At 44.7% G+C, this 26,149-nt stretch overlaps 11 protein-coding genes across 11 annotated transcripts; 8 read left to right on the top strand and 3 right to left on the bottom strand.

The window, feature by feature from the left end:
• Nucleotides 1-358: 358 nt before the first annotated feature.
• On the top strand, nt 359-1,380 carry VTP01DRAFT_2687 (uncharacterized protein; the record flags this gene model as incomplete). Its single annotated transcript, XM_069381175.1, has 5 exons — nt 359-504; nt 559-684; nt 928-1,119; nt 1,176-1,215; nt 1,279-1,380. 5 exons carry the CDS (start codon nt 359-361, stop codon nt 1,378-1,380), a joined length of 606 nt encoding a protein of 201 aa, XP_069236894.1.
• Nucleotides 1,381-1,969: 589 nt separating this feature from the next.
• Nucleotides 1,970-4,667, top strand: VTP01DRAFT_2686 (uncharacterized protein; the record flags this gene model as incomplete). The annotated part of the gene is made up of 4 exons (XM_069381174.1): nt 1,970-2,032; nt 2,128-2,203; nt 2,267-2,584; nt 2,641-4,667. 4 exons carry the CDS (start codon nt 1,970-1,972, stop codon nt 4,665-4,667), a joined length of 2,484 nt encoding a protein of 827 aa, XP_069236893.1.
• A 391-nt stretch (nt 4,668-5,058) lies between these two features.
• On the top strand, nt 5,059-5,871 carry VTP01DRAFT_2685 (uncharacterized protein; the record flags this gene model as incomplete). The annotated part of the gene is made up of 1 exon (XM_069381173.1): nt 5,059-5,871. The coding sequence occupies one exon, from the start codon at nt 5,059-5,061 to the stop codon at nt 5,869-5,871; it is 813 nt and encodes a 270-aa protein (XP_069236892.1).
• A 608-nt stretch (nt 5,872-6,479) lies between these two features.
• On the bottom strand, nt 6,480-9,225 carry VTP01DRAFT_2684 (uncharacterized protein; the record flags this gene model as incomplete). Its single annotated transcript, XM_069381172.1, has 7 exons — nt 6,480-6,532; nt 6,602-6,734; nt 6,799-6,924; nt 6,992-7,107; nt 7,176-7,691; nt 7,754-8,799; nt 8,861-9,225. The coding sequence occupies 7 exons, from the start codon at nt 9,223-9,225 to the stop codon at nt 6,480-6,482; spliced, it is 2,355 nt and encodes a 784-aa protein (XP_069236891.1).
• A 911-nt stretch (nt 9,226-10,136) lies between these two features.
• On the top strand, nt 10,137-11,296 carry VTP01DRAFT_2683 (uncharacterized protein; the record flags this gene model as incomplete). The annotated part of the gene is made up of 5 exons (XM_069381171.1): nt 10,137-10,212; nt 10,271-10,409; nt 10,494-10,548; nt 10,610-10,856; nt 10,932-11,296. The coding sequence occupies 5 exons, from the start codon at nt 10,137-10,139 to the stop codon at nt 11,294-11,296; spliced, it is 882 nt and encodes a 293-aa protein (XP_069236890.1).
• Nucleotides 11,297-11,650: 354 nt separating this feature from the next.
• Nucleotides 11,651-13,134, bottom strand: VTP01DRAFT_2682 (uncharacterized protein; the record flags this gene model as incomplete). The annotated part of the gene is made up of 5 exons (XM_069381170.1): nt 11,651-11,884; nt 11,946-12,550; nt 12,614-12,705; nt 12,776-12,872; nt 12,948-13,134. 5 exons carry the CDS (start codon nt 13,132-13,134, stop codon nt 11,651-11,653), a joined length of 1,215 nt encoding a protein of 404 aa, XP_069236889.1.
• A 913-nt stretch (nt 13,135-14,047) lies between these two features.
• Nucleotides 14,048-16,165, top strand: VTP01DRAFT_2681 (uncharacterized protein; the record flags this gene model as incomplete). The annotated part of the gene is made up of 9 exons (XM_069381169.1): nt 14,048-14,134; nt 14,211-14,454; nt 14,530-14,607; nt 14,673-14,743; nt 14,803-14,925; nt 14,984-15,373; nt 15,450-15,527; nt 15,598-15,930; nt 15,998-16,165. 9 exons carry the CDS (start codon nt 14,048-14,050, stop codon nt 16,163-16,165), a joined length of 1,572 nt encoding a protein of 523 aa, XP_069236888.1.
• A 443-nt stretch (nt 16,166-16,608) lies between these two features.
• On the top strand, nt 16,609-17,754 carry VTP01DRAFT_2680 (uncharacterized protein; the record flags this gene model as incomplete). The annotated part of the gene is made up of 1 exon (XM_069381168.1): nt 16,609-17,754. One exon carries the CDS (start codon nt 16,609-16,611, stop codon nt 17,752-17,754), a length of 1,146 nt encoding a protein of 381 aa, XP_069236887.1.
• Nucleotides 17,755-19,383: 1,629 nt separating this feature from the next.
• VTP01DRAFT_2679 (uncharacterized protein) lies at nt 19,384-19,869 on the top strand (the record flags this gene model as incomplete). Its single annotated transcript, XM_069381166.1, has 2 exons — nt 19,384-19,477; nt 19,532-19,869. The coding sequence occupies 2 exons, from the start codon at nt 19,384-19,386 to the stop codon at nt 19,867-19,869; spliced, it is 432 nt and encodes a 143-aa protein (XP_069236886.1).
• A 3,034-nt stretch (nt 19,870-22,903) lies between these two features.
• VTP01DRAFT_2678 (uncharacterized protein) lies at nt 22,904-24,267 on the top strand (the record flags this gene model as incomplete). Its single annotated transcript, XM_069381165.1, has 3 exons — nt 22,904-22,944; nt 23,015-23,281; nt 23,481-24,267. The coding sequence occupies 3 exons, from the start codon at nt 22,904-22,906 to the stop codon at nt 24,265-24,267; spliced, it is 1,095 nt and encodes a 364-aa protein (XP_069236885.1).
• A 1,277-nt stretch (nt 24,268-25,544) lies between these two features.
• Nucleotides 25,545-26,132, bottom strand: VTP01DRAFT_2677 (uncharacterized protein; the record flags this gene model as incomplete). The annotated part of the gene is made up of 1 exon (XM_069381164.1): nt 25,545-26,132. The coding sequence occupies one exon, from the start codon at nt 26,130-26,132 to the stop codon at nt 25,545-25,547; it is 588 nt and encodes a 195-aa protein (XP_069236884.1).
• Between the last annotated feature and the right edge of the window lie 17 nt (nt 26,133-26,149).

The following is a 26,149-nucleotide window of genomic DNA, read 5'->3' as shown; positions in this document are numbered from 1 at the left end:
CTGTGCTAGAACAGCTAATGGAGCGGCTGCTTCAGAAGTTGAGGGACTTGAGGTCTCGAAGAGCATTCTCTATGAGTTCGTGAGGACGCAGTGCAACTTGACACTGAAAAAAAGCCCGGTTCCAACCTGTGGACAGGAACAGCGAGGCCAAGATGCACTGTCTCTAAGCGGGACATTGCTTCAAGAGTATCATGAAAACATCGAGCAGCAAGAAACAAACGACTGTCTCGCATCAATGCCTCGAGCGTTCGCGTTTCTCACAGATGCCATGGACCAAGAGCTCCCGGTATTTCCAAAATGGCTGTGAGCGCAGAGTCTGGAAACGTGTAATGAAAAAGAGAAGAAGCTCTTCGAGGTGATGCAGCTTGTAGTCACCGACTTCTATGCCAACTGCTGCCGACCTGAACCGTTGCCACCACTGAATGAACGAGCGCCATTTTGTGCCCATGTTATACCAGTCGTCAAGTACTTCAATGCTGTGTACAAAGTGCTGCATCTCCAGTGGTAAGCGAGCATTGCCACGTATTCTGCCGCAGCTAAAAGACCCACTTTTTGCAGTGCGGAAAAGGGCCTCACAGCTAACAAGTTCATGGCCATCTGTTTGCCGGGAGAGGGACAGTTCCCAAGGAAGCTGATAGACAATCTCAGTGATCGCACGGAGCGTCCGATTGTCGAATCATCGGGGTAGGTGATAAAGATGTCGATATCCTATACACATTTTCCCAAAAGTAATGTCGCATTTTGTGAAATTTTATAATGCATTTATACACCAAAACGACAAATTGCGGCGACATTAATTTTTGGGAAAAAGTGTATTACTTATTATCCTATGCCAAGCATGTGGAACATATCATGACCAATGCTGGCTATTTTGTTGCGAGCTAAGCGCACGACCTCAAATTGATAAATATGACAATATATGCCTAGCGAGATTGATGACGATCATACTATGGAGGACACGCTGAAAATCGTTGAATTCAGCATCCAGTGTTTGAAACTGGATATGGCGAACCACAAACTCGCGTCCTTCGAGACGTCCAAGAAACGAAAAGTCTTGGGCTTGCATTACATCGGCAACAAGCTTTCGCTCCTGTCCACACGAGCTTTGGATAAGGATCGGTGGGCGTGTGTGCTGCTGCGGTCGGCGATTATCCACTCGCGTGGCGAGAGAAAAGGAACAAGTTAAAGGTGTTTGAGCTGCTAACGAAAATGAACGTAAGTGCATATAAAAAATCGATAGGGAGGTTACTTGAATGCACGTCCACCCATCGCATGTAGACTTTACTCCAAGAGCAAAATGTACTGCCAAACGCGCTAATTGACGAGAACATTGGAGGCACAATCAACAAGCAACGGACCATCAAAAGCATCAACGGTTGATCTATAAATGAAAAATAATGCATTCACTGCGCCTGCTCATGCGAAGTATCTTTATTCACAAAAAATAAAAAAAAAGTCAGGACAGAAGGATAAGAAGGCCATTACTTTCTGAGCCCTCCAAGTCATAACTCACTGAAATACCCACAAGCTGGAACGCTTACGTACTTTATATAGTCCTGTATTTTTGGGAAACGCGAATTTGATTTTTGACAAAATGCGACATCAATTTTCACTGAGGGGGACATTATGGAAAGAGTGTATGATCTTAATTCCAGGTCTGAATAAAAATTGGCACTGCTGCAATGCTCACGGTCGTCTCACCAACTTAGTGAAATCCTTCAAAAAACATCGTACTCATCCTTGAAACATTTCCGATACGTAAGACCGCAAGCAAAATAGCAACATTCGGTATGTCCAGAATGAGTATACCGATGGTGACGGTTGAGAAGACGAATTGAGAAAAAAGTCTCTCGGAACAGGCAAATTTCTGTCCCGCGTTGCTGAGCTTCAGACTTTGGCAAGAAATTCTCTTCCCTTATCTCTCACTTTTCTTCCTTTTCCCTAGCTTCGCTGTATACATTCCCACTCCATGGAAGATGCAGAATCTTCCCTGGCGCTAGCGTCACAGCTCGCCGACAAGGGTCAGATAAAGGTGAAGTCCTGGACAGCAGCGTGGGTCGAGATCCCAGCTGTTGGGATGAGGCTTGACGATCAAGAGGAGACTAAACCGTGCGCAATGGCTGACAGGATGCATACATGACCTACTTGTCTACAGCTCAAAAGTCGCTTCAATTGCTGTATGATATAAAATTCGTCCATTCTTGTAAGGTTCAACAAGTCCTCGTAGAAGGCAATGTACTTCAATGTCTCACGCTTGCTTTATCAGCGATTATATCCCAGCCAAAGCAGTATAGCGCATTGATCTCCGCCATGAGAACATGCTTAACGCATATCGAGAGTATCATTGAGACGCATTCTCCAGCAGCAAAGCCTAAACCTGGTGTTGTTTCCGAAGAACGCCCGACATCGACTACATCAACAACAATTTCCAAAGCCCCTCCTCCGCCTTTACCGCCGAAACCTTCTAGAAGACACAACAACAAACCAAACGTCCCGCCTAAACCTTCCAGAACAGCCTTGTCAAGGCCATCTTCGCCGACCAAAGAGCAGGTTTCTTCTGTCTCAGAACTGCCAAGTATTCAAGGTACAATTAATTTAACTGTGTAAATTTCGGATTAATGCTTACACGTGTTTCGGCAGTCAATAATAACAACAACAACCTATTATCCGATATAAAACAATATGAAAGCACTACTCCTGCGCCGACACCGGCACCCCGCACACAATGGCCCCGCTCTCAACTGCAGCCAAACGAACCAGTATCTCGTCCGCAAAGTGCACCTCAGGCGCCGTTACCGACGATACATGGTCACCAGCGTCCGCACTCTGAAGCGCCTCAAAATCACAGCGAGAGAGAGAATGACCCGATAGGTACCAGGATTGTCGCAGAAGGTGAGGTGGATCCTACACATCTAGTGCCAGCTCAGACCAATGCAGGGGACAGCCTCAGTCCACCTTCAACGGCAGTGATGAATACCGACCATGTGCCCTTCATACCAGCGCCTCCGCTCTTAACAACTCATCGTGTGTTGCAGGCGAGACTAGACGAGTTGGAAGACCGGCTGAAAGAGTATCGAACACTTAAAGTTCGGGCTGCGCAAGGCGAGGATGTGAACGGCATGAGCGAGGACGATATCAATCAGATTATATTGCAGTACACAGCACTTGCAGCGGAAGTTAAACAAACGCTGAACCGCGTGCGAACATTGTACATGAGCGCAGCCACGATCCCGACAGTTCTTCAGTTCCAAGCACACCTGATTGCTTACCAAATCACCCTTATCGAGTCATCCATCTTCAGAGCTATACCACCCCAAGCACTTCTGGAGCACTCCGCAAAACACCCTCATCCACGCATCGTTGCATCCACCGATTTCTTCAACTATATAACTCGCGTCATAGAACACGGGATCCTCCTCCCACAGGAAGCAGCCACTCGAGCGCAGCACATGAACCATTGGATTAAAGTTGCTTCCAAATGCCTGGATCTCAACAATTATCAGACATTGAAAGCCATTGTGTCGGCATTGGGAACTCCGCCTGTGCAACGGTTGCGACGAACTTGGGCATATATTCCCAAGAAGAGTTTGACCAAACTGGAGACGTTGAGTGAACTCATGAGCGAAGCGAACAATTATGGAAAATACCGCGAACACATGGGAATGGTCAGTTCGTCTGTCATCAACGGCAAAAGCGTCGTCACCATACGAGCAGAGCACTACACTCGTCCCACGGTGCCGTTTTTGGGAACGTTTATTCATGACATGACGTACCTGGTTGCAGCTGCCAAAAGCAGCGGACACCAGCCAGCCGAAGACCCTCGAGTCCGCGAAGTGCTGCAATGCATGGAACGGTTCCAAAATGGCCCGCGGTATTCCCCGGTGCCACCAGCAACGTTTCTCAAGGCTTCACAGAAGCACCATATTCGTCCCGCCATTTCAAGTGCGTTGCACAGAAGCGCATCTGGCATTGGTCGATTTAGCGGTGGCATGTTCTTCTCCAACGATGACGAGAGTGTCAAGGAAAGCATGGACGATGAAGATAATCTGGAAGAGCAACAACAGATGATCACGCAATATATTCTTATGCGTTCTTGGGTGAATCAAAACACAGTGGATGAGCTCAGCATGCTGCGGGAGCCGCCTCGCCAGACCAAATCGACGTACAATCAACATAGAAGCACGAGCGGCAGCAACTACCACACTAGCTCCATTGTGAGTAACTCGAGTTCAATGATGCGCTTCAGCACGGGCAGTGTATCCATGAGCACGCTCAGCAGCAACACTGGGGGAGGATCTGACAGCCGCCCGGCGAGCACGGAAGAAAGCCGAAGCAGTGAAGACACTGACAGCCCCAAGACATCTGGGCTCTGGCCATTCCGTCGAAGCATGGATAGCCACCGGCCAAGCCTCGAGCTTACCATGACGACAGTAACTTGTGATGGAAGCGATGTTGACACAGCAGCAGCCGTCGGCGACCAACCCATTAAAACTCGAAGCGCCGCTGCCGCTGCAGCAGCAGCTCCACATATACCTCCACGCCCGCCAAACCGTCCTGCAAGACAACAACAACAACAACAATCAAATCAGCAACAAAGCAACGAACAAGAATTTAAGAGTGCACTCGCACAGAAGATTCAAGAACAAGTCGCAGCGCGACATTCTTGAGTGTTGCCATTTTCTTTGTACACACATCAATACCATGGGTTGGTAACCAACACACATGCATTTTTTACTGTAAACACACACACAATTTTCTACCTTTTTCTACTTTTTTTTTTGCTTCCTCCTCCCCCACCCCTTCTTCCAACACAAAAATGTATTATTACCACACAAAGAAAAGGGATAAACAAACAGACGATGTAAACAATATTAGCAAAGAAACCTTACGTCGATCTGTTTTCTTGCTGGCGAACAGATTTAAACCTGATTTCGTGAAGTGTTGGCAACTTCCTAACAATAAAAAAAAGGTCAACAGAAAGCAATCCTTGCCTCATCGAAAAATATAAAAAGGGAGTGACAGGCGAGTCGAGTGAGGGCATCAATAAATCAAGTCATCATGAAGGCCTTTACTATCTTTGCAAGCCTTGCCGCTGCGCTCGTCGCGACTGTGAATGCTCAACAGCAGCAGCCTCAACAAGAACAAGGAGGAGGTCAAGAACAGCCAAGTGCTGGTGGCGGTTCTAATGGACAAACAGGACCCGTCTACATCACTTCTCCTCTCCCCGGCGCCAAATGGCTCGCAGGCCAGCAAGAAACTGTCAACTGGCAGAACCCGCAACAGGGTGTCTCGCAGCTCACAATTAACTTGATGCAAGGCGACGACCCCAACACCCTCCAGCTTGTCAAGACACTAGCCCAGAACGTCGATCCTTCCAGCGGCTCAACTCAGGTTGAAGTACCTGCCGACGTCGCTCCCAGCTCCAACTATGTCTTGGCTGTAGGCCCTGATACTTCAAACATGGCTTACATTGGCAAGATCTCTATCACCGGTGGCAGCGGTAGCGATGCTCAGCAATCAGGTCAACAATCCTCTTCTCCTGCTCCTGCTCCATCTTCTTCTTCTGGCTCTGCAGACCCAGCTCAGACTGGCGATCGTGAAGAACAAGGTGGCTCTTCTTCTGCTGCTGGTGGTCCTGCTGCTCCTGCTGCTCCTGCTCGCAAGGTCAAGCGTCAAGCTGCCGGCGGCGATTCCTCGTCTTCTTCTGCCTCTGCTTCTGGTTCTGGTTCTACCGGCGCTGCTGCTTCCGCCAGCGGTTCCGGTGCTCAATCTTCTTCCTCTTCCACTTCCGGCGCTCCCGCTGCCTTTGTTGCTCCTCTCACTGTCTCCCTCTTGGCTGTTCCCGCTGCTATCTGCGCTCTTGTTGCATAAATCATCCGCTTCGCTCTGTACATTTTTTCATTATCCTTTACCATTTTTGACTCCATATACTAAAAATAGTAAAATGCGCATCATCATCATCATTACTATTATTACTTGCTTGCTTGCTTGCGTCCGTCCATAGTACGTATACTAAATCAAAGAAAGCTTAGGGGTTATGCAAAGTGGATAAACCTTTTGGTGCAACCACACCGGAATTCAGAAGAGCCCCGAAGATCTGTTTTGGGTATGTATACAGAAAATGAAAACATCTACCTGTCTTATCATAATCTTTGGAAACCACATTGATATGCCAATGGGAATTCTTCGTATATTGCTTGCATCACAACTAGATTTCTGCTTTTAAATCCAGTTATTACGGTAGTAAGTCGTTTAGAAGCCTGTCGCTGCCAAGCTTACAGACCTGCCGTCGTTTCCTTTATAAGCCTCAAACGGCGTATCCCGCAGTCTTGTTTAGTGAAGCGAATAATGTTGGGGAAAAACACTCATGTAAACAAGAAAATAAGATTCTTTTTACAAACATGGCCATCGTAAAGCACCCATTTGTTTTCAATTTTACATGTATGTAGTAGGCTCTGGAAAACAACAAAACTATGTACCTAGGATGCTTTGCAAACTTGCACCAAAAAGTTGATCCTTGAACATATTTCCTCTAAAAAAGCAAGATAATAAGCGAAACTGAAAATGCGCTTCTTTTTGCTTTGAGCAGTACAACACTTACGAGCTTCTTTGGAGTTCATGGCTTCAAAATCATATGCCTTGTGGCTCTGATCCTTTGTCACCGTGATCTTGAAGTTGGCAGGCGCCTTCTTGCTTTGTTTACATGACACCACAGCGTTGACATGGAAGGAAGTCTATACAGTGCGGCGAAACGTCAGCCAACAATTTCTTGTCTTGTTCTAGTCGCTGAGCTTTTACCGTTTTTACAGAATCAAACATGCCCTTATGCTCCGGTGGCATGATATGCACATAATCGCCATCGATCGCTATAATACATTCTCGTCGACCCACAAACATTGGCATCTTCCGATTAACAAAGTATTTCTAAGATTTCGTTAAAAAAGGTATCAATATATGAAATGTTAACTTCCTTTTTCACTTTTTGTTTTACCTTGTACTGGGAGTATATGCCATTATTCGTGGTCGTGTTTGAGCTGGTGTTAAACATTGTTGGATAGAATATTTCATCCTTTTTCTTTTTGGTCGGAGAGCGCCAGATGTGCGATGCTACAGCAAGGGTGGTAAAAATGAGGTGAGTGTAATTAATATATCATTTCTCTCTCCTTGTAACTTACAACTTGGAATAGTAAGGCCAGCTCCTTTCCTAATCAAGCACAGCTCTGTCACCTCGCGCATACTTTCCACAGTGGTGTCATTCGGTACAACCACGTTCGTATCCGCTATCGTGAGCATGTATTCATCCGGATCGAGTTTACGTTTTCTGGAAACCAGTTCGAGAACATCGCCGATAAACATTTCAGCATATACGGGTATCGTAGTAGTCGCAGAGACTTCTTCGTTGGTCATGAGACGGATGCGAAAGTATTTAAGGGGTGTCATGGGCATTGTCGATTTTGTCAACATGGCTTTTGAGGAGGGTATCGGTACAGCAACTGCTGAGGAATCGGCTTCGGGCTGATGATGAATAGGTCCAACCGGTACAGGATCCAACGGGCCCAGGTCTGCTTTTTCTTGGCCGTTGGCCAACTGAGAGGAGGCAGCAGGCTCGTTACCTGAGCTTTTGTTCTTTGTACTGTCTGCCGTTGGTCCGCTCCTTCCCATCTTGGCTCGGATCGCTTCGTTTTGTTTCACTTTTGGACACGTGGAAGACATTCAGCGTATATGCAAAGGGAGAGTGTTTGCTTATGCTTACCTTGGCCTTCCGGTGTTCGGCACAGTGCAAATTGATCAAACGATACCATGCTAATCTGTCGCATCCTATCTAACGCTGGCAAATCTTCTTCAATTTCTCCATCTTCTTCAGCTATTCGCAACATCCAGTTTGCCAAGTCGTAAACGTTTTCCTCCAGCGGAGGCTTCCGCTTCTTTTCCACATAATCGTATAAAATGTACCCGATCACGTCGTCTATGATTGCATCGGGTTTGACCACAAGTGACACTGGCTCGGTTGGCTGCGATGAGTGTGGCAGATATACGCACAGTGTGATTGGGCTGATCTCGCCTCTACCGGAAACGAACGAGAATTCAGCGAATGGATTGTCCGCCGTTGATGCGCGTTCTGCTATCAATGCCGTGAGAGCCGATTTCGGCGGCGCCGGTTTAGGTGGAGTATCCGCCGCTGCTGCTGCTGATGGTGATACTGATGATGATGATGATGATGATGATCCTTGCTGCATTGCCTGTCTCGGATACCGCCGCCTTCGTCTCATATTTTCTACTGGAATTGCTATGCGAGGAAGCGGAGGACCTGGAGCCGGTGGAGGAGGAGCTGGACGAGCTACGGGTGTTAATTTTACTTTGGTGTATTCCAGAGGCGGCAGTTCCTCCTTTGCAGGCTCTGCGGCGGAAGCTGCTTCTCCTTCTTCTATCTCTTCCTTTTCCTTCCGCGACGGAGCCTCGCTGGCCTGTGGAAGCGAGAATGATGACTGTTGCTCTGAAGCGTCCGGTGATGATCGAGGCGAAGGATCGATGGTAGATTCAATAGATGGATGCAACGATGTAATAGTTGCATTCTCGCTTCCTCCAGCGTGGAACGAGAATGTAGTGCTGGATGTGGTGCGTGTATGTGATCGGATGACTGTTTCTTTGTGCAATGATGGCATGGCAGCTGTGTCGTCTGCAAATCGAGGACGAGAGGAAGAGGCTTGTGCTTTTGATGCTTCTGTTACGCACAACGTTGGTGCTGATTGCTTACGAAGGGGTGTCGGCGGCAAAGGTTTATCGTGCCTGTTTGTTGCACTAGAGCTCCTTTGTGAACATCGTTTACTTTATAAACTTTTCACTATTGCAACTCTCTTACTTAGCGTCATTGTTGCTAACATTGTTGCTGTTGTTATTGTTATTGTCCTCAGCTTCGCTGGCAGGTTGCTTCGTTAGAGGCACAGGAGGATTCAGTTGCATATTTTCCTTTTTGCGCAGACGATAATGACTTCGCTTCGTCCTTGGGCTCGACAGCAGGCTGACAGTTTTGTTGTTCAGATAGTTTTCATACGTGGGTGAGTAGCAGTACTGCATTTCAGGATACGTGGGTGCTGCCAAGCGAATGTAGTCATCAGACATGACAGTCGGTCGAAACGAAATGACACGTTCTCCCCGTTCGTCCGTCCTCAAAAGCTTTATTCGCATTTCATGGATAAGAAAGCTTGCATCTGTGATTAATGACATTGCGTTCGCTTTAACGTGTGTTGCATCGGTGCTGAGAAAGGCGGTGGTGCAGGATAATAGACTTGCTCCTCCTCCTGGCCCCGCACAAAAATCGAGCCGGCCGGCTTTGTCGGGCTCTTGACATCCAATTGCCTTGTCGTCGATCCATCTATAGAAAATATACATCAGGAATACAAGTCTATTGATTGATATCAATACGAGACAGTTCAAAATACATTGATTACCGAAGCATATAGTAGCATTGAAAATAATTAATCGCTGTTGTATGTAACTAGACCAAAAATCTTCGCGATTATGCATAGCAATTTCCTTTCTTCTGGCCATGAGCAAAATAAGTAAAGTACAAATATTGTAAACAGATTCTTTCTGTTTCTCATATTATTTCTACAGAGCCTAAAGTTGCACTCTTATCCTGGAGAATCCAGCAACATCCTCACGGCAAAGATTTATGCGACATTGCTGTTCTATTTACAATAAACAGCAACGTTGCGGATAAACGTGGAATAACATGTGCATCTTGATATTTCAGGGGTACATACACTACATTGCGATGAAAAAAGTATGCTTTGCTGTAGTATATTCCAGAAGCTTCATTGCAAAAATTTTTGTATGTTCGCTACAATGATCAGACGAATAAAGTCCATCATTAAAACATGCACCAACACTCCAGTCTAATGCAAACGAAGGAGCATGATTGACGGTATGGCGTTGCAGATTGTTCAAAACTATACCATTATTTATAGGTCAAAAAGGTGCGTATGTGAGCAGCTGCTTGAACACGCTGCATTTCATGCATATGTCAGTTGCCAGGCTCCATCCAGTTCCCCGCCCTTGGGGGAAGCAGCTCAGCAAGTAACACCGCCCGGGCAGCAGAAAAAAATTTCTTTCTCGTTTCTCGTTCACGATTCGCAATGGCAGAACCACTTACCCATCCTAGCATCAAAGACGGTTGGTTCATGGAAAAGTCGACCATGTGGCCTGGCCAAGGTTTGTTTTGCTGCAAGTTACAAGTTCGAACGTGTTAGTGATTGGCTTTACAATCTAGCCATGGCTTTGAAGGTCGAAGAGATTCTTCATGTCGAAAAGAGCAAGTTCCAAGACGTGCTTGTCTTCCAATCCTCCAACTATGGAAACGTTCTTGTTCTTGATGGTGTGATCCAAGCTACTGAGCGTGACGAATTTTCGTACGTAGTAGAATTGAGAAAGAAAGGAAGGAGGAAAAGAAAAAATTATTGACGTATCTCACCACCCACCACGTGAAATAACAGGTATCAAGAAATGATTACCCATCTCGCCATGAACTCTCACCCTAACCCCAAAAAGGTAAGGATGCGTGTATAGCAATGGATTAATTGAACACACTGATGCTTAACCTCTCTTTTAGGTGCTTGTGATCGGTGGTGGTGACGGAGGTGTTCTCCGCGAGGTCGTCAAGCACGAATGTGTCGAGGAAGCTACTCTTGTTGACATTGACGAAGCTGTCCCTCGCGTTTCCAAGAAATACCTCCCCAACATGGCCATTGGTTTCCAACACCCCAAGGTCAAGGTCCACATTGGCGACGGTTTCGAGTTCTTGAAGGACAAGGTCAACCAATACGATGTCATTATTACCGACTCTTCCGATCCTGATGGTAACAATCATGGTTTTTTTTTTTTATTTTACATCACTGTATGAGATCTCTCACACACACGACAATGCGATCCAGGTCCTGCTGAATCGTTGTTCGGTGCCGAATTCTTCCAGCTCTTGAAGAACGCTTTGACCGAGAACGGTGTGTTCAGCACCCAGGGCGAATGCATGTGGCTCCACTTGCCCTTGATCAAGAAGGTCAAGGACTTCTGCAAGAACCTCTACCCTCAAGTTGAATACGCCTACACTTGCATTCCCACTTACCCTAGCGGACAGATTGGTCACATCATGTGCTCCAAGGACCCCAACGCCAACTTGCGCGAACCTCTCCGTCGATGGACACCTGAGCAGGAAGCCAAGCTCTGCCGTTACTACAATGCCGAAATCCATAAGGCCGCTTTCGTCCTGCCGCAATTCGCAAAGAAAGTCTTGTATGAATAAGCATAATTCTTTTCTACATATAAAATGCATTTGTTAGTATTCACAACGAGTTAGTGTGTCGTTAATACGTATGTGTGTGATATGGCAATGGGTATAATAAATGTAAAGTGCGTGTGTGTGTGCGAGAGAGAGAAACGCCCTTTTTCTTTACAGATTGGCCAAAGGACGAAGTGCCAATCACGTAAATCTACAACAAAAGGGGGAATACATGGAAAAATTACTAATGTAAATGGAATAAGATATAGAGTATCTAAATCATGCATGGAAAGGCGAAATAAAAAATAAAAAGATGGAATAAAGGCTTTGAATGGGACGTTCCTCGTTCTGGTGTTTCCATGCATTCCTTGATCGCCTTTAAACCTTGGTTACGGAAGCATCCTCGTCAGCGACGCGACCTCGCTCGGTGCTGCCTTCAGGAGGGATTCGAGGTGGGATAGTCTTGAAATAGAATCCAAACCACATCCACTTTCGACGTTTCTTTGTTGGATCGTCGTCTTTCTCGATGATTGGAACAGGTGCAGGGAAGATGTGGTATATGCCGATACCAAGGATGATGACAACATATGCAAATGGATACATGACGGTGACCTGAAAAATATGATGTTTTAATTTCCGGTTCCCCAAAACAATGTATGGCTCGAATACTTACAGAGTAACCAAATAGACCGAGACCGAAGATCAAACTGTAGAAATCACTGGTCAACAGCGAGAGGTTGTACAAGACGGCGCTGCCCCAACGGAACAGAACGGGTGCGAGTGAGTAAAGAATAAACATGCAGATAGTGTAGACGATGACCAGAGCGATAGCATAGCTGTTGTTGACAAAAGCGCTGAACTCGTTTCGTTCGAGAATCACCATCTGAACCAAGTTGATGATAGCAGCAAAGAGTGTGAACATGCCATTGACTTCGTAGATCGGGTGCTTGCGTGATAGGTATTCGACGCTAGTGTTGCTGATACCATAAAATGTAGCACCAAGGATACAAAACAGATTGCCCTTGACAGGATCGCTTGCCATAAAGGTGGATCCAGTCATGGCATCGCTTCCGACCAACATGCCCATACCGCACAGGGCCACGAAGACGCCGGCGTACTGTACCCATCGATAGCGGACACGCATGAAAATAAACGAGAGAATCAAGCATACAGGGGTGCTCCAGCTATCCAGAAGGGCGGCGGAAAGCATACTGGTGTACTCGTATGCCTTGACGACGAGGTAGTTGCCCTCCATGTCGACCCATCCTAGGAAAAAGTCTGGACATACCCAAATCAGCATGTAACATAAATTAACGCCATTGCATAATATAGAATACTTACAGTAAACACCTCGTTCCCAAAATTGGTTACACCATCCACGGAATCCGCGCTTGTAGATTGCATAAGGGTTATACACGAGCGCAAGAAGAGCACTGAAAAGATAGAAAGAGAGTTTAGATTGCTCGCTCACAAACCCAAGAAACATAAATTGAGATTCCTTACTAGACTAGGAAAGTTTGCATCGTTGGGGCATTGAAATCAAAGTCGTTACCGAGGATGGTGGAGATAACAGACGTTCCTGTGATACAGATGGATAACACTGTAAACGTGAAAAAAAAGAAAACAATAAGCGACTCTAGGTTACTCTATGTTTCTTTCTGGCTTTCTTCCTTACATTGACCAAGAAGCAGGACCCTCCAAAACTTGATGCTCCGAAGAAACGCAAAGCGCTCTTTCCAAGTTTTGTTCTTCCAATTCCATGAAAGTTGCTGCTCTTGCTCTTTCAAAGCCTTCTCTTTGCTAGTAATGACATGATCTTCTTGATATTCGAGATCCTCAGGCTGAGGATCAGACTTAGACATTCTAAAAGTGCGTGGAAAACAGCGCTTGTTCGGCGGGAAGGTCAAAGAAAAGAGAAAAAAATATTTCGCAGCGCACAGGCATTCTTCTTTTTTTTCAAACTCTGTTGGAAGCTGAGTTTCCATGTAACCGTCACGCAGGAACTTGGTTGCACAGGATCGAGAATCCGCGCCCACCCATCATACCCTTTCCGTTTTCCACGCTGCTTCTTGAACTAGCATGGAAACTTTTGGATTTAGCCTTGGTTACATACTGACGTGTCCGCTTTATAAAAACACGTATTCAGTACATTGTAAAACCTTCAATGTCCGAAGAATTCCAAATGAAGACTAAAGTATTAGCTCTCAATGCTAAGGAAGGTCGAGAACATTGCTGGGTGTAAAAGAGTGGGCTTGAGTTGACGTTGTGAAGATCGTCGGGCGCGTTATATTGAGAACGAACTAAGCTTGATACCAGTGTCGCTATCACACTGCAGTGATGAAAAAGCTATTTCGATTTCCTTGCTTATTATTCTAATTTATTACAACGTTGCAAAAGGCACAAGCAGCCAATCGTCACATGCCACTTCAGATCCTCGTTAATTTCGACATTATAGACAAAATACGTAGAGTCGCTCTTCATGTCATATTCTGTCAAGCGCTGTCTGCAAATCGTAAAGTTATAGATCTGACGATAAGTTCGATATTTCTCGAACGAAAAGCAGCTTGCAATCATGGAATCTCGAGATACTCGCTCAGATTTATTGCACTTCTCTACTGGAATGTCTTTAAAGCAAGGATAGCCAATTTCTTTTTTTCCCGGCGTGAACTTCTTTGAACCGGAGTCAAAAAACAAGGTTGTCGATTTATGCGCATTTCATCAGATGCAAGGCATCTTCACGCTCTCTTTCTTCATCTTTTCCCACCTCACATAAGCATGACTGTAGAGAAGCATGGCTTCCATTTGACTGCCCTAACAAGGGAGAAACTAGACAGAGTAAAACGCGACGTTCGCTACAAAGAGGTAAATAAGTAAATCGTGAACGAATGCTTTCTATACTCTTTGTAACATCCCTTTCTGGACCGCTCTGTTACTGTAGCTTATGCTAGAAGACATTGCGTATTTCAAGAGTATACTACCAGAAACTAGCGTTCTGGAGCGCGACGCGATCAGCCCGCAAGAACATGCAAAATACGTATGCGATTGGTACAATGTGTACCGCGCGGACACGCCTTTGATCCTGTTGCCTGAATCTACCGAGCAAGTTTCAAAGATACTGAAATATTGCAACGACAATCACTTGGCTGTTGTTCCCCAAAGCGGGAACACCGGTGCCTCTGGAGGTAAGTTAGATTTTTACATTGTACGAACAGATTCCTTGGCTGAACATCCTCGTGGTTTTTTGCACGGTTAAAAAGGATGTATACCAGTTTTCGATGAGATAATAGTTAGCACGCAAAAGATGAACAAGATTAGATCATTTGATCCACTCAGAGGTAAAACAGAAAGAACATGAGCCCGGAGAATATGGTAAATTTCTCACGTTTCACGACATCCACAGGCGACCTCATCTGCGACGCTGGCTGTGTGCTGCAGGATCTGGATGATGCATTGGCAGAATCCGGCTTCCAGGTATGTACGACGCAACGAATTCTGCAAAAAGATAGAATCTTATATGAAGTTGACAAAAGATACCTCTTGATCTGCCTGCGCGTCACTTGTGCCGTATTGGAGGCAATATATCCACGAACGCAGGCGGAATACGTCAAATGCGTTTTGGAAACCTCCACGGAAGCGTCATGGGCCTCGAAGTTGTAAGCATCTGCATCAGTTCCACACTGCTCTCCAGATGCTAACACATAACTGCAAAAGGTTCTTCCAGACGGTTCAGTTATCGACAACTTGACAACTATGCGTAAAGATAATACGGGTTATCATCTCAAGAACCTATTCATTGGGTCTGAAGGAACATTGGGAATAGTCACGGGTGTCTCCATAGCGACTGTCCGGATCCGCAAGGCCGTGAACGTTTTCATGATCGCATTGCAGTCTTTTGAAGACGTGACAAAGCTCTTTGCAGCAGCTAAGCGAGATTTATCAGAGACCATCGCGGCTTTTGAAGTCATGGATAACGAGACTATACACGTAGTCAAGGAGCAGGACTTTCAAGTACCCAAAGGTTCCGAGTTTCCCATCTCGGACCAACACCCATTTTATGTTACGCTTGAAACAGCAGGAACCGAGCCAGAAATCGAGAGAGTGGTATGTGCATACAATGCATTTACAAATAGTGTTCAGTTAGCATATATTTTTTGCTTACTTGGAAATGCATATTTAGAGAGCAGAGAAGTTTCTGAATACCATGCTGTTGCAAGGTCTCGCGTTGCAAGGAGCTATTGCACGGACACAAGATCAAGTATGCCTGGTTTTTTTTTAATGCATTTTTCACGGTTCTTGTGCTAACCGACATTGATAAATATACGTAGATTGAACGATTCTGGTCATGGAGGAACAATGTGCCAAAAGCAATCGTTCAGACTGGTCCGTCATCTATTCACTTTGATGTTTCTTTGCCTTTGCCACTCCTGTACAAGTTGATCGAAGATACACGTGCCTGGGCTATCAGTGAAGGCATGATTGGCAGGGATCTGGTCAATATATATGGCTACGGGCATGTGGGTGATGGAAATATGCATCTCACAATACCTGCACTCCGTGACGATGAAAGTGTTCGCGAAAAGATCGATGATTATGTATACGAGTGGGTTGCCAAATATCAAGGGAGCTGCAGTGCCGAGCATGGTATCGGCCTGATGAAGGTAAATATCATCGCAAACAAATCTGCAGATTGACTGTGCTTCTTACATGCAAACCGTTACTGTGCAGTCCCCGTACCTGTCATTCACCAAATCAAGCACCGTCATTGCACATATGAGGAAAATCAAGGAAGCATTTGATCCTAACGGTATCATGAATCCGTACAAAGTTTTTCCAACTAAAGAGCAGGAGCAGCATGGCGAGATTGTCCGCAAACGTGCCCAGGCTGGCTGCTAGTTGCCAACTGGATTATATGCAGAAAAATAAATATGGCGAACAGACAAATATTTTTATTTTACTTTGACCGTTTCACCAAAGATTCCCTGCACTTGAATCCTTGCCGAGGCTTTTCGCGGTAGCGATAATAATAATCATACCCAAGTAACACTGATAGTACGGAAAACTTGATCCTTGAATTCAATGTTTGCATACAGGGAAAATCCTTGAATATAATCTGCTTAGGGCAGCTTTCGTAAAAAGGTAGATTTGTTCAATGTTACATTTTTCTGTTGTTATACAGCAAAGACTAGAGTAAATTTCAGATGACAAAACGCCGCTGGAGTAACCATTGACTCATTTGACTGCAGTAGCAGGGTCCAGCAACAAAACCGACAGCAGTTTGTGAAACAGGGCTGACCTGCATTTTATTCCCCTTCCCTTTTCTCCTGCGACCCATTCTCATGTCTGAAGTCATTCAAGCCATTTTCATAAGACAAACGGAGACAAGGCAACAGCCTAAACCGCACACTGTCTACAAAGTGGAAGTCCACGCCGCAGTCCGCAACTGGTTCGTCTGGAAGCGATACTCTGATTTCACCAAGCTGCATAATCAGCTTACCAGCATATTTCCAAAGAACCCACCTCCCGTCAGTCTCCCAGCCAAGAGGATCTTTCCGTCCACATTTTCAAACCCTGAAAAGGTCGAAGACAGACGGCGTGGTCTGGAAGATTACTTGCGAGGCATTCTGAGTAGCAGGGACGACCGATGGCGCAAAACGGAGGTCTGGAGCGAGTTCCTAGCTATCCCGGCAGGACGTCCCCTTGATGCTGCATCCATGTACACTTCCGAGACGTGGCTCGATGAATACAACAATATGTCTGCGTCTGCTCGCGAAGTTCGATCTCTGATCAACCGTCGCGGAACTCACATAGCCCGGAATGAAATCTCAGCGTCGCACAACTGCACCGTTCAGGCCAAAAAGTTGCTTATGACATTATCGTCACGCTTGTCCAATCTGGAATCTGGTCTCACAGCGCTCGCCAAAGGCTCAGATGGTGAAACGATGGCTGAAGGAGAATTGCGGCGACGTCAGGATATGCTCACAACATTGAAGGATGAAAAGGATGCTCTCTTGCGCTTAGTCAACTCTGGCCGTCAAGAGCAAGAGATGCTTTATCAACATCAACAGCAGCAGAAGCAACAACAACAACAACAACAAGCAAGTGCCTCGTCGGCACGCCGCAGTCAATCACTGCATGAGAGCGACAAGCCGAACATGACACAAACACGGAGAACTGGTACCACCATTGGCACTGGACGTGCATTCGGTGCAGCGGCAGCAGCACAGAAAAAGGCTAAAGAAACCGAGATTACGCGCGGATTGGACAATGATGGCTTGCTGAGATACCAGCAGCAAATCATGGAAGATCAGGATCAGCAAGTTGAACAGTTTAGTGCCTTACTCGCGCGACAGAAGCAGATTGGTTTGGCTATTGGTGACGAGCTCGAAGTACAAAATCAGATATTGGATGAGCTGGATGGAGATGTGGATCGAACTGCCCTTAAACTCAAGTTTGCAAACAAAAAGTTGGCGACTATCAAATAATATCACGCGCTCTATACACTCCCTCTATTTCCTCTCTTTGTATACCCTGCCACACCTTTCAAACGAGCATATATCAATCGAATGCTGATTAAACCATGTTATCGATCTATCATTAGTAGTACTGATTAACATATAATATCTTATTTCTGTTACGCTATCCGTGTTTATATGCATTAAAGTAGCTGTTGGATGTCCTCTTTGGTAACCATTGAAGGGAGCATCGGGCTACAATTACAACAGCTCAAAAGTTATACTCAATTTTTCGTTATCAAATATTCATTTTGCGCCTTGCAAAGTTACGGATGATACAAATCTCCTTGAAACACCAACAGACGATTCTTTATTTTGGTTAACTAGAACGAGCTCGGTCCGCTCAACCTCGAAGATAGTTGTGTCGTACAAAGAGGCGCGTAGTGTCTCCATGACAGCCGTCACTGCCACCTTTCTCGAGAACATATGATCTAACAGTCTGCCCGCATATTGAGAATAAGCACTTTACGGACACTCTCTTGGTTCACTACAATTGGCTCGCTACACTTGTCCCTTTTATAGCTTTGAACAATGAATAAATTCGCTTGATTTCATTTTCCGGCGGTTATTGCATCCACTTCGCTACTGCAAGCGCAACATCGTTGATGGTAACGCCGCAGAAAATTCGGCACCTATCTCATTATATGGACTCTAATTCCATCACCACCACCACCAGCAACGTCCGCGCTGATTTATCCGCTGTCGAGACGTGAAAGGACAAGACTATGCTTGAACCATCCTGGGGCGAGGAACTGTTGTGGGATGAATTACAGGGACAAGAGAACGACTATAGTCTTTCAGAGCTCTCGCGCTAAGGCGATCCGAATGGTTGCTCTCTAGAAAGCAATGATGGATCCAAGGCACAATCTCACAGGCTCGAAAATAATGCATGTATAATTTGTAACGGCCATGCGTCGGGATTACATATCGCCGCTTTGACAAGTTGATAACCGCATAACGATGAGCATCTGTCAGTGGATACAACATACATCATGAATATTACGAACTTCCATATTCTGCGATTCTTCGATAAGCCCACATGAAAAAAGCAAATTCGCGTTTTCTCAAAATACAGTGTTTTTCAAGTGAATATGCGCTAATAAGAAATCATTTTGCGCTGACAAATAGGATGAGTTCGCGTCAGCCAAGTAGAGCTTTTTGCGTCGCCAGCATTTGCGTTTCCGCCAAGAGAATCACGCAGTGAAAACAGGCTGCGTATCGAATGCCTTCTTGGCTCAGTCACGTGATGCTCAGAGCTGCAATCGTAGTCAATGGATGCACTTCTTCCAAAAATTAATGTCGCTGCAATTTGTCGTTTTGATGTATAAATGTATTATAAAATTTCACAAAATGCGACATTACTTTCTGGAAAGAGTGTATTTTATTTGGCAAGGTCAAAACGGAATACCGACATGCATGTTCAGCCAAAACTTCTGGTATTCTGTGTGTCAACTGATCTTGGGCTTGGGTATAACCAACATAAGCACGAAGTTCCCAAGCGATTTCACCGGAGAAGATGGTTTCTGGACATGGGTTCTCAGCGCTTCATCCAAATATCGCTAAATGTCACGTGATATTGCGACATATTGTTGTCAGGAAATGGCGACCGTATATACAAACAACATCGTGGAAAATTTCCAGCCAAGAGCTGTAGTTTATATTCAACATAAACTGGATAGTTTTGTTCCTGTAAGTTGTTGCAAATTATAAATTTCAGTACTGTGATATGCTCACCATACCTTTTTAGGAGATGTTATCAAAAGAAAAGCTAACAATGATTATATCTACGAATGGATTGCCGGAGGCGAACCGGCTGAGCTGGATATATTTGCCGAGGCTCCACTGGAGCTGATACTTGTCATACAAGAGATGAAGGTTCTGTCGATGCCACTGGCACCCAGACCATGGACTACAAAGAGTATGTCGGCAACACCTGGCGCTTTCGTTCCTGTGCTGTATGCCATATTACAAGAGTATGAGCGTAAGCATGTAGCAGCTGAATACAGTCTGAAGCCGACGTCCACACTCCCAAAATTATTTGCTCTTACGCCGATACCCAAGTCAAACGACGTTTTATATCTGTAAATGGCAAAACCCTGCGGACATTGCTTAATGATCGTAGCGAAGCAGATTTCTACAAGGCCATTGTAGGCTTTTCCAGAAAGTCTTCAATATGGATCAATATAGATTTTTCAGGTAGGATCTTGACAGAATATGCTATACCGGTTTATTTTTTTTATTTATGATTCTATTTAGTGATAACGACATGCTGTTTACAAACCACATCAACACGGACAGCATGACTATACATTTTCAGTTCGCAAGAGCCATCAGAAAATCCTCCATTCAACTTGGAATCGGTGCTTTCTCTAGCCAATAAGTGGATGAGTATTTTCATGTGTGCACCATTGATCCCTGTCGTCGGCATATCTTCACAGCAGCCTATGGCTGCTGTGAAGAGCAACACGAAATGCGCAGAGTCAGCAGAGCAGAGTATAGTGCAATGATAGGTGCCAAGGCCAGAAACAAACGACTACATGCGCAGAAAAAAGAAAATGGCATCGAAGCTATTGAATCAGGGTTTACGGCGAAAACAACGAACATTCAACGTTATAATCTTTATGTGCAGTATCTCCTCGTGCATGAAACCTCGCTACGCCAATTCTATTCACAATACCATGCGCATATACGATTTCCGAACTTACAAGGCAGAAACAGAGCACGAGAAGAGCTTGCAAATATTGTGATTAATGGCGGCAAAAAATACAATCGCAAAAAACGAAAGAAACGTGCTGCGAACCAGAAGAAGAGAACAAATTATCGAAAAAAGAGAAAGAAGTACCGAGAGCAGCGCCGGCGTAGTACTGGAAGGTACGTGACATGGAGACCTCAAGTTATTCATGTAAATTCAGCCATATGTCGCATCAGAATACCATCGCAACCTGAATCAGCAGTCCGATCAACTCTGATCAATATGTACCTCAAAGAACCAAGGACAAAATGCCACTAGTTTTCTTTGGCGACGGATGTTTGGCAAGGATTGCAACAGAATCAAAGGCCATGAAAGCGGTGTGGTTGGTATATTGTGGAAAATGCTCAAGAGAAGAGAAGCCAGAGGAGAAATTGCACTCGTAACCATCAGCGAATAAAACACCTCGCAAGTAAGTACATTATTATTAATGTTCAATGGCTGCTATGATATTCAATTATTTAATTGATAACAATCTTAGATCTGTCACACATGCATGTCAAAATCTCTACAGAAGCTGAAGACTGAGGACGGTATCTCCCACCACGGCATCCTGGACTGCCAAACCTGTGGAGTGCTTTGGAATAGAGACACCAATGCCTCTAAGAATATGTATTTCATTGCAAAAAATATATGGGAAAGCTCTGGTCGCCCCGAGGTCTTCTGCAGACCAAATCAATCCATCACTGCGAATGTGGAACCCGAAAGGGTTTAGGTTTTTACGGTAGGCCTTGCAATTGCTCTAGGATTTTGTTTATCATCAAAATACTAATACTGAGACTGCTTCCCTTTAGATGATTCGGTGAGTGAAGGAAACAAAAGTTTGTAATATTGGATGCTTTCCTCATTGAGAGATCATTTGCATCGTTTGGAGCGCTCGCTTTGCCTCATGGCAAGTTTGGACCAATATGGTAAGTATACGTTGTCCCTAAGTCGAAAAGAATGTCTTTTGATTTCTTTCCAAAGGTCCAAATTTGACTCGAGTGTGATGCAAATTTGGTGCTCCAAACGCAAATGGTGTAGAAAGTCAACACACGTCCAAGTGCAAAAACTCAGCAATTCTGATTTTTGCGACTCATATCACAATCGGCGGAGTCAGAATGCCTGCAGAACGTCATCACGACCTACGATATAAGAACGCTCCAACGTCCCCATTCTCGTTTCTCTATCTTTCGTGCCATCGTAGCTTCTATGCCTTCCACACTCCGTTTGGAGCCTGGGACAGTTGCGGTAGTTCTCTGAAAGAGCTCCCTGATAGCTCTCTGTGGTATACATTTGGGTTCCATCATCGTTTACGGGAACACGGATCTACATCCCTTGGCGGTATACATTTGGGTTCCGGCCTGGACGGTGGTACATGCTCATTACAGTCTTTCGAGAGTTCTCTTGAGAGAGCTGTTATGAGGAGCTAGGTCCTCTCTTAAAAATAAATTTATTTTTGGTCCTTGATATGTTTTACGTTCTGTTGGTTCTTAAGCAGTCTGCCTGTATAGTCGTTCTATCTTATAACTCGTTGTATTACTTCGTAACATTCTTTTCTTTCTCTCTCTTAACTTTTATTTAACTTTTATTTATCAATAAAAACATTATCATCCTTTCTCTTCATTAACTCTATCTATCAACTGTTATATGTTTATCGCTTTCAGAATTCGTTCTGCACAGTTGAACTTGGCGTTCATACTTCGCAGTTCCTGTTACTCCGGCGCTACAAGTTCTCTTATCAATGTTCAGAGATAAATTGTGGAGGTCTTTGTTATCCATTTAGACCTGCGAACCCTGATTTTTATGCTGTTTTTAGTATTAAGAGACGTCCTCTGCAACAATAAACCTGATCCTTAACCGCTGGCATTCATGCATGTTATGTCGCCGATTGAAAAAAATGGATACGCAGCAGGCATCCACTTCGGAAGATCCGCTGCTGTCAAGCACATGTCATTCGAAAATGTTTACCTTATCCACACCAAAGAAAAAGAAGGACCGACATCCTCTTCAGGTGGTTGATGTTTCCATCAAAATTTCACAAGTTCGCACGATTGTCTCAAGTTCGTATATGTAAACAAAGCGACCTTTGCTCTTCTGTGTTCAAACAAGACATGGAACGTATGGCATTTGAGTGTACAGACCATGGAAGAACAATGTCGTTTTCCTGCGCAAATAGCCCGAGCTCTCTGTATTGATTGCGGCATTTTCGCAACCTGTCACGACGCGTCGGTGAAGATCAGCGCTTGTCTCGAAAAACAATACATTTTCGTTACGCGTCTGCAGCTCTTGAAAACAGCGGATGTATCCAAGAAGAGTATCCGACGACTTTTGAGGAGCTTGGCCACACTTGACAGGAAATTTGAACTTGCGGTGTCGTCCTCAAACTGCATGAAAATGGATCAACGCAGTCTCTGCTTTGCAAACCGGCCGCAAGTCCATAAAGATAACAGTCGAACAATTTGATGACCTAGTAAGCGTATGTTTATACGCGAAGTACAGAACTCGAGGCGGTAACTCCAAATTTTTGCAGGAATCTGACACTGTCAGCCAGGATGATAACTCGGAGGAAAATGCTTCGGCTTGTGAGACAGAGCCGGGAGAGATCTTTATGTTTCAAATCCTTAAAAGATCACACGAGGACACGCATCAGACACCTACGAGTGTAAAAAGACCCGTAACAGAGTACAAGCGCGCTTTGAAGATATTAAGTATAGAAGCAGGTTTGTTTATTGTGGATATTTCTATATCCGCCGTGGTGCTTACCAAGTAAATAACAGGTAGAGCCCAAATTCGAAACCAACCGCTACAGACAGGATGCAAATTGCCGAAGGCATTGGATAAATGTATCGAATCAAATGCATACTACTATCGTCTCCGGAAGAAAATAGACGACGAACCAATATTAGCAATTACCGGCTCAGATGCAGAACACATCGATGAATTTATCAGGAGACAAATCCAAAAGCTTGGTGGAATACGTACTGCTGGGTGAGACGTCCTGGATATTTGTGACCCACATCGACACATACATTCAAAATGATAAAGAACTCGATGACTGCGCTTTACCTAAAACTAGCAAGTATGATGAGCAGCCGACAGCTGTATTGGTCGAAAAAAACGAGTTCAGGAACTCCTGGAGGGAGATAGTCGTTCAATGGGGCAACCTCGAGTTTCTAGTACAGGCGGGCTTCTGCAGAGAACGAGGTAACAACAACAGAAAAGCATTCCTAGGGTCTGCATTATCATCAGTTGTTTCACGAATCCTTCTGGATACTGAATACGACGTTATTATTCGGTTGCTTCCTCCTGAAGTTATTTCGTCAGTACGGTTTCTTCGAAACTATTGCAAATCGGCAGCATCAAAGACATGGTCATTCGAATCCAAAAGATTCGCCGCCCAAGGATTCCGCGCTTGTCATCCTTTAGCCGTTGACCGAAGCCAAGCCCGGAAAACCCTGCGATACAAGGACAAAGCAAACTTGGCAAGTTATATCCTACAGCTTGTGATAGAAAAAACCTATACCTGCCAAAGCCGTCAAAAATGTTTGTCGATCCTAGCCAAATCTTTGGACCTGAGCCATCTGAAGGCTGAACAATGGACAAACATCACAACTATGGACGACGCTTTGAAAATGCTTCCCAAAAAATCTACATTCATTCAACCACTCAACCTCATCAATCGCATCGACAAACAACTCTCGAATGGAACCGGTAGATATGAATTCCTTTATAATGGGACAAGATTTCTCTAAAGAGCTGCTCGAAATTTACAAGCGATGCATATATCCAACTATGCGGACATGCATGCTAATACAATTCGTTCCTTCAAAGCATAATACACCGACATTATTCCCCAATATGATCGATTACTATGTCCTCCCGCTTCCTCTCCACCTCTTCTTTCATCCACACTGTGTATTGTAATTTTCATTTGTATGATTTTTCATTTTTTATGCTATACAAAAGTTTTTATGTCCTTACTGTGCAAACAAATTTACACTTAATCTTCCAAATCCCATATAAAATTGCGGGTTAGAAGCAAAATAAGAATTCTGCGTTCGTCTCACGTGATGTCTCAAAAGAGCTGCCCAAACGGTCTCAATTAAATTAAAACGTTCATCTCAAAATTTTCAGATTTCACTGTAGTACTTCCTGTGATTATTACATTTAGAAAGGGCTACACTAACATCTTCATATTCCATCTGTTGCGGACACAGATTAACAATAACTGAAGATCATGTGTTAATACCGATCGACGGGGTTCCCACAGAAATACTAATAACTCCTCTAACCCTCTTTTACCCGCGAGCAATAATCGTATATAAAGAACAGAAAAATATATCAAATAAAGATGATTCAAGAGTCTTGCTTAGTTCAGCGCCTTTACTTTTGTGATTCTTGGATACAACAATGGGAAAATAAAGAAATCTGCTGTCCAGTGTAATGTTGTAATTATAGATGACAAGTACTTGATGCAGGGAACAAAGTTCCTATCTATTTAAGTGATTCGATGGAGCGTGTTAAATTACTTGAAGATGAAGGTCATAAGCGATTTTCATGGTCGAACCACATTGGAATGGTTGACCCAAACTTTTTTTGGGTAATCCATATTTCAAATCGCTGACCCATTTTGGCTGGCCTTGACTAAATTCAACTTCCAGCACTGTACTATGGTTGGTCCAAGTTCATTGAGCTGACTCATTTTTGGGTGTGGCTCACGTTCATGGGATCGACCTACATTCAGATGCCTGTCCCATTTTTCGCTGATTCTGAACCAACTGTGCTTCAAACACTGTAAACTTCGTGGTAAGAAGGATATCAGAGCTGCTCTCTATTACGATAGTTATTTAAGCACTTATGGGAATGAGAGACAAAACCTTCAAAATCGCTCAACCTTGAGCGATTAGATGCTTCAGTAATTCTGGTCATCAGTGTCTCTTTTTCCAAAAGACTGTTCCGTTTAACTTGGCTCTTAACGACCGACCAGAACTGCTCAATGGGGTTGAGCTCAGGTGAATACGATGGAAGATTAAGCATACCGATAATTCCGAGACTTAATGTACTTTTGAGTATCCTCAGATTTGTGGATAGGGGCATTATCCATTACCAGATAATGGCCCTTCATGTGTGGATACTTATCCATCTCGTCCATCGTAGCCTTCAGGAAGCTTAGGTAATGTCCTGTCACAGTTCCTGTGCTTGTAGGATCAGCATGACTCCCTCGTTTTCTTTTCTTGACCGACGGCTGTGGAAGTCTTAGACTGCATTTAATTAGACCTGAGGCAGAGATAGCGCCCAAGATAGTGGTCGTCTTAGCTCGCATTTTGGGGACTGTGACCACTGCAGGTGAGCCTTTCTTTGATCGAGCCATGCTGCGTTTCATATTAGTATGGAAGGCAGACTCATCCAGGATAGCACAGTTTTTCTCAAAGTTCATGTCAGTAGTCTCCCGTTTGCGGACCCAGTCAAGGCGTTCTTGGATCTTGGACTCGCTGTTCCTGTCCATAGGTTGGAACCGGGCCTTTTTCAGTGTCAAGTTGCACTGCGTCCTCACGAACTCATAGAGAATGCTCTTCGAGACCTTTAAGTCCCTCAACTTCTGAAGCAGCCGCTCCATTAGCTGTTCTAGCACAA

The sequence above is a fragment of the Rhizomucor pusillus genome (genome assembly GCF_041956525.1).
Source record: "Rhizomucor pusillus strain CBS 183.67 unplaced genomic scaffold VTP01scaffold_14, whole genome shotgun sequence".
Taxonomy (NCBI): domain Eukaryota; kingdom Fungi; phylum Mucoromycota; class Mucoromycetes; order Mucorales; family Lichtheimiaceae; genus Rhizomucor; species Rhizomucor pusillus.
This window is presented reverse-complemented; position numbering and strand designations above follow the sequence as displayed.